Here is a 7,216-nt window from a genome sequence, read left to right as displayed (position 1 = left end):
TTAAAATTCACTTCACCGCCATATTTTCGTCCCAAAGCAACTCTACATATCACATCATTCGTTAAACTCGTCAATATCTCGCTTAGATTCACTTGCAAAGAACTCGACTTCCGGATCTGCTCCATCGTCAAAATGATCTCTTCTTGTCTTACGTCTCGAAAGGATCGTACCATTTTGTTGCTGAGCAAACTGAGTACGCACACACTCTTCATTTGTCTCCAATACTCTCCATATGGAGCTAAGGCCACATCACGCCCGTCGTAAAGAAGCTTCTTGGTGATTTTAGACCGTGGACGGCTAGCAAAAATACGATCATGCGTCTTCAAAACGTCTCTAGCCATTTCGGCAGAAGAGACTACAAGAACCGGGATACGACCAAAGTGGACGAGCATGAGAGGACCGTAACGGTGGCTGAGAGAGAATAGTGATCGGTGAGCGTGACGGCCGAGCTGGTGAAGGTTTCCAATCAATGGAAGTCCCGGTGGTGACGTTGGTGTGTTGCTTTTCTTCCTTGTAGTTTGTTTTTTGAAGAAGATAATGGTAATAGAGATTATTGAGCATAGGAGAAGTATCATGATCATCGTTTCCATTTTTTGGATTCTTCACTTGGTGCAGATTCTTTTACAAATTTTGTGTTCCTCGTTTTGACTTTATATATACATTGAAAGCCAAGTGTCTAGACTATTCTTGTAAATAGTTTTTAAGAATTTTTTTACATAAATAATATTTAAGATTGTTGTGTTCCTCGTTTGGATTTTATGTATACAAAGCCAAGTTTGTTTCTCCAAGGACCAAAGTCAAGCTAGTGTCCACTCACGTTTTGTTATTTTCTGTTTATAGCATGCATGGATAATAAACTATCATGATATATTTTTATTTTTTCAAAAATCGAGTATTAAACGTTGAATCTTTCAAAGTGCCGTCTAGTTTGAATAAGCACTCGGTGAATAACTTATCTTTGAGGATCAGGGTTTCTTATCTAGTACATCTTCTCGACAAGACAGTAATTATGTATAATTGTGTTATCTTCTTCTAAATAAGACCGGTGATTGATGGTTAATATATTCCAAGTTTCCAACTTTTGATTTTGAATATATAATTTTAAAATAAGAATACAAAATCTGAAAGAAATCTTTATATAATTCCACAAGAAATCAGACTTGAGCAATACGCATGCAAGAAATGAAATTATCATCAGGACCTGACTTTCGATCCAATCCAATCTATTCTCCGATTCGGTTCAATGTATTTGAATATTTGGGAGGTAGATCAAGACCCTAAAAATGCATTCAATCCATAGTTTTTGTTTTGTTTTTTTTGTTTTTTTTTTTCGAGTGAAAATTGTTTCTACACCCTAAAAAGTACATATATGATTAGAAAATATGATTGAACGTAAATCATGTTTCTGATCAAAGCAAGATGATTGATTAAAATACCCAAAATCACATGACAACTAATGAAAACAACATAGAGAATGGCGAGAGAAAAAAAAAAACAGAACGATCCACACATAACATAACATAACATAACATAACATAACATAATATAACCAAGCCTTTAAGTGCCCAAGTCTAAGTAGTAGGTGACGACGCAATGGCATAAAGAGGGAACTCGCGGTGAACCGAAAAACCATTAGACTCAGCGACATCAGTTTTGTCTTCAGTAGATTCCTCAGGTAATTTCCAATCAAACCCATGAACTAAGTTAGCCAAAACCACCTCATTCAACACCACAGCGAAAGACACTGCTGGACAAATCCTTCTTCCTGCTCCAAATGGGATCAGCTCAAAATTCTGACCTCGGAAATCAACAGAGGTATCTAAATGCCTTTCCGGTTTAAACTCCTCCGCGTCTGGTCCCCATGTCGCAACCTCTCTCCCTATCGCCCAAGCATTCATCATCACCTGTGTCCCGGCAGGTATGTGGTAGTCTCTTAGTTTGACATCCTCTGTTGATTCATGAGGAGCCATCATTGGAAATGGAGGGTGCAGCCTGAGTGCCTCTTTGATCACAGCTCTTAAATACTTCATTTCTTGAGTGTCATCTTCCGATACACGAGATTTGCCCTTACAAATCGTGCGGACTTCTTCTTGAAGCCTTTCCATAGACTCCGGGTGACGTAGAAGCTCTGTCATCGCCCATTCCAAAAGCGTGAACGATGTGTCCGAACCACCCACAAAAACATCCTGACAACCAAAAACAAGAACCACAGTTATATTATTGAATCTGAATAGGTATTATCCAAAAATATGTATAGTCACTCACCAACGTGATTGCCTTAATGCTGAGTCGGTCTATATCAAACCCAGCACTCTTCTCTCTTTTGACAGTGAGCAATGCATCAATCAAATCACTCCTATCTTGGTGGTTGCCATATTCATGATCTTGCACAACTTTCTCAAAGAACTCATCAAGATCTTTTCCCGTCTTATCTAGCTGAGCATCCCAACCACGGATCCAATCAATCCACGAAAGCCACGGTACAAAACTCCCTATACTAAACGTCCCCAATAGCTCACTAAGTCTATCAGTTAACTTCTTGAAGTCCGTTTCGCCACCGTACTTCCTTCCCAAAGCGACTCTACATATCACATCGTTTGTTAAACACTCCAAGATCTTGCTTAGATTAAACGGCAAAGAACTCGATTTCCTGATCTTTTCCATCATCAAAGTGATTTCATCTTCTCTTACATCTTGAAAGGATTTCACCATCTTGTTGCTTAAAAGATGAACGACGCACACCTTCTTCATTTGCCTCCAATACTCTCCATAAGGAGCTGAGGCCACATCACGATTGTTGTAAAGAAGCTTCTGGGAGAGTTTTGACCGTGGGCGGTTGGCGAAAGTGACGTCGTGCGTCTTCAAAATTTCTTGAGCCATCTCCGCGGAAGAGACTATAAGAACGGGGACACTACCTAAGTGAAGGAGCATGAGAGGACCGTATTGGTGACTGAGGGAGCATAGTGAACGGTGAGTGTGGCGGCCGAGCTGATGAAGGTTTCCGATCAACGGAAGTCCTGGTGGTGACGGAGGTGTCTTACCTTTCTTCCATCTCGACTGTTTTTTCGAGAAGAGGATGGTAAAGAAAATTACTGAGCACAAGAGAAGTATCATCATCATGATTTGTATATTTGTATATTTGGATTTCAATTTCTTCAAGAACTTTTCTTGTGAATTTGTGTTCTTTTGGACTTAGGTTTATATAATCCAAGCTTCTCGACGGTTACGTTACTAGTATCCCACTCAGATTTTGTTCTTTCTTTGCCTTAATTGGGAAACAAAAGTTTCCTCTCACATCCTTTACATAAAGAGTAAAAAATCTCTACATATATAGTATGGCACCCAATCACATGACAACTAAAGTGACACAAAATCTTTTTTTTTGCTATTTAAAGATAAAGATAACAAAATAAAAGTTATTTTACCCAAAACAAGAAAAGAAAATAACAAAGTTTCATCTACTTCTATATATATGATTAAGAACCTTATATATTTGTTAGATTTTCTTTTAATAGCCACAAGACAAAACTCTTTATCTCATTTTTATATTTTGGAATACCATAGTTGTATAATGTATCCATAAAATGTTTTTCAATAAAACAAAATTTGTAACTTATCGGAATTCATGGGTTGAATTGAGTTGACCCATATATTTTTAATAACTCACATTAATTATTGTGGTCAATTTCTCTTTTTCTCATAATATCTTGATATAAGTATATACTCTCTCCATTTCATAATATAAGATGTTTAGAGAAGTATTTTTCTTTCATAATATAGAATGTTTTCAAGTTTCTATGCAACTTTTAAATTAATTTTATATTTTATATTATGCAGTTTTGTTTTTGATTGGTTAAACTTTTTAAAAGTAGTTATCATAATATGCGTGTTTTAGCTAAAACATCTTATATTTTGAAATAGAGGAAATATTTTTTTTTTGGTTTTTGAATATTGAATCAATTTATTGGAGTATGAGATATTATTTAATTTTATATAAGGATATAGTTTCTTTTGGTTTTGAATAGAATTGAATATGTTTATTAAAATCTATATATAATAGCAATCCGAATAAATTCTACCAAAAGTTATATTTTTTCAATCATACCTTTTGAATAATTTTCCAAAAAAAATATGTAGAAAATTTAAATTATATGTTTTACAAAAAGTTGCGATTGTTCATTGTAACAGTTTTTTTTGTAAAGTTGCAACTGTTCATTGTAGAGTTGTGTTTATTCGAATATTTGTATCTTTTGAAATATATATATATATATATGTTTGTTTGAACTGTTTTTGCCATGACACAAAATAATGTAAAATCTCAATCTCACGGGTTCTTACAGCTTTCTAAATTATTTTATAGCATTCATTCTTTTAAAAGTAAAAAAATTCCTCCAATTCTTGATTTAACAAAAGATTTTTGCAATGATGAATTTAATATACATTTTTTAGTTAATTTTAAATATAAATATTTAATGAAACTAGCTAGAGTTTTTTTCCAAGAGTTAGATGAATTATATAGTGAGTTTTTGGATTTGACTTTTCTATGATAATAAAGATGTCTTCTATTTAAAAGTAGTTTATATGAGTTATTAGGGCATCCACATCGGTGGTTACTCACATGATTGCTTTTATTAAAAAAATAATAAAAAGAAGAGAGAGAAGAGAAATCAGAAGAAATCGTTACTTGCTGGAGGACTGGAAGAAACAGTTCTCTCTACTAAACAGAGAGGTTTCATTTCCTTATTGGTATATATAGTAAAAAAAAAAATAAAAAATGAATATATATAATACAAATTTTTTATTTTATTTTCTGAGAAATGTTCACCTGTTTCTCGAGTAATGATGGTCTTAGGTATAATCAAGTGCAGACACAACAAATGCGATTTTTTGTAGTACTTTTTCGTAAAAAAAAAAATTATTTGTTTTTTTTTAAATTTCAACGGTGTATCTGTTCATTGTAGAGTTTTGTCTTTTTACTATATTTCATTTATATTTTTTTCATCACAACTTTTCGTTCTAATAAGTGTGTCTATTTAAATAGTCATGTCTTTTGAACTCTCTTTATATTTGTCTCTTCATCATTAACTAACAAGTTTGTTGAAACAAATTTTTCATTTTATGTTGAATCTAAATAATTGAATATTAATATCTAATATTCAATGTTATTCTATAATCTAACAAAATTTTTAGAAATGATTATAGCAATAGAAAAATTTAGTTAACTTAATATAGAATTTATAGTTGCGTCCATGTATCTTAACTTTTCATTAAAACAAATATTTTAATATTTAAAAATAGTAATAACAATTTGAATAAATGCAAACAACACTTGCGACTTTTCGTAGTACTTTTTTTGTAAAAAGAAATTGCTTTTATTTAAAAAAAAAACTCAAACAGTTGTATTTGTTCATTGTAGAACTGTGAGTTTTCACTATATTTTATTCATATTTTTCCATCACAACTTTTCGTTCTAATAGGTGTATTTATTTAAATAGTCATGTCTTTTGAACTTTCTATATATTTGTATCTTCATCAATAACTAACAAATCATTGTTCGTTGAAACAAACTTTCCATTTTATGTTGAATCTAAATAATTTGAATATTAATATCTAATATGTAAACGTTATTCTATAATAATACTAAAATTTTAGAAATGATTATAGCAATTTAGAAATTTAATAAAACTTAATACAAAATTTACATTTGCGTCTATTTATCGTAAATTTTCTTTAAAACCTATTTTCATATTTAAAATTTATTTTATTTTGTTTTTAGAAGTTGTGTATTTTAATTTTACTTTTTTATTGATACAGTTTCACTCATTATTAAATATATTTTAATTATAATTATTAAATAAAAAATTACATTTATTCATTAATTACATTTATTCATTACAACTATTAGTTCAATATTCTCAGTTAGGATCACTTTGTCATAGTGATTTTTTAAATTGTAAGTCTTTACCATAATTCATCATAAAATATCTAATATTTATAATGGTTTAAACAATGTTTTTGCAAAGTTGCGTCTATTTTATATAATATTTTTTTGTTAAGTTTTCATTTTGATGGTTGTGTTTTTAGTAGCAGTTTATGTATTCAAACTGTTCTATTACATTTAAATAAGTTCATAATGTATAATATGAAATTTTAAATTTAATTTATTTTTTTCTAAAATATTTCCCCGCGACATGGCGAGGACATGAGTCTTAATAATAACTAATAACAGTAGCAAATGCAAATAAAAATAATATCTTAAAATTTGATTAAAAATCCGTAATATTCACTTTTTGGCTTCCGAAAAATTCTAAATGAATATTGTGGAGCCGGCATACGATTTATCCAGGAAAAACTGACACATCATGTCTATAATCAGGATCTCAGACAGACAAAACGAGCAAGGGCCAAGGCAAAACAGACAAAAGTGATAAATAATATATTGAACTTGTTCTTGTAAACTTTTTTTTTTCTTTTTGTAGGCACGACAATAATATATTGATATAAAAGTGAAATAAAGTTACATGGCAACTTTACTAATTTTTTTTCTTATTATCTTTCTTTGGCTTCCGAGAAACAACTATACAGTGTCAACAGAATCGACGCGGTCTGTAATCCTTCCTCCATTTATAACTGTCAAATGGGCTGTCCATTATCCAATGGGTGTGTCCATATGGGCGTTTCTGTTGATGGGCTTTGTTTGGACGGTCCACAATGGACAGTTGTCCATTTGGACAATGGTCCAAAATATGCCCAAGTCCATTTGGACATGCCCATTGGACAACTTTTTTATTTTTGAAGCTTTTTTTATTCTGTGTTTGCTGTTTAAAATTTTTTTACTAAACCAAACGTGTTTATTGTTTATTTTTATAAAATCTGACTTATTTTATAAACTCAAGTAGTCTCTTTCGATTAAGTTGTATAAAACCAAAGTGTTTATTTTTATAAAATCTTATTTATTTTATAAAACAGACATGTCATAATCTCAAGATCATAATCTCATTCTCACCAAGATCTATTTTATAAAACCAAAGTGTTTATTTTGGTGAGCTGCTGGCGGCATATCTTCATCAGCCAAGTTACCTTCATCAGACAAGTTGTCTTCATCAGTCAAGCGTTCTTCATCAGCCAAGTTGTATTGATCAATCAAGTTTTGAGTATCCAAATCCATTATCCTGACCTGCGAAAACAAGATCATGTTATAGATTACACAATGACG

General features: G+C 31.5%; 2 protein-coding genes across 2 annotated transcripts in view; both read right to left on the bottom strand.

Moving 5' to 3' along the window:
* The window catches only part of LOC104715415 (cytochrome P450 71A24-like), a 2,066-nt gene extending 1,405 nt beyond the window's left edge, over window positions 1-661 (bottom strand). The window contains exon 1 of the mRNA XM_010432823.2: window positions 3-661. Within this exon, the coding sequence (XP_010431125.1) occupies window positions 3-590 (588 nt within the window). The 5' untranslated portion in view covers window positions 591-661. The remainder of the gene's footprint in view (window positions 1-2) is intronic.
* LOC104711323 (cytochrome P450 71A25-like) lies at window positions 1,427-3,166 on the bottom strand. The gene is made up of 2 exons (XM_010428015.2): window positions 2,266-3,166; window positions 1,427-2,186 (listed from the first exon to the last, which is right to left on the bottom strand). Exons 1-2 carry the CDS (start codon window positions 3,118-3,120, stop codon window positions 1,572-1,574), a joined length of 1,470 nt encoding a protein of 489 aa, XP_010426317.1. The 5' UTR covers window positions 3,121-3,166; the 3' UTR covers window positions 1,427-1,571.

The sequence above is a fragment of the Camelina sativa genome, chromosome 9, assembly GCF_000633955.1.
Source record: "Camelina sativa cultivar DH55 chromosome 9, Cs, whole genome shotgun sequence".
Classification (NCBI taxonomy): Eukaryota; Viridiplantae; Streptophyta; class Magnoliopsida; order Brassicales; family Brassicaceae; genus Camelina; species Camelina sativa.
This window is presented reverse-complemented; position numbering and strand designations above follow the sequence as displayed.

Bases quoted from the DNA above. Each gene is read 5' to 3' on its own strand.
- LOC104711323 (XM_010428015.2), bottom strand. From the start codon at position 3,120: ATGATGATGATACTTCTCTTGTGCTCAGTAATTTTCTTTACCATCCTC. The intron at 2,187-2,265 runs GTGAGTGACTAT...TTTGGTTGTCAG, and splicing joins GCATTAAGGCAATCACGTTG to GATGTTTTTGTGGGTGGTTC.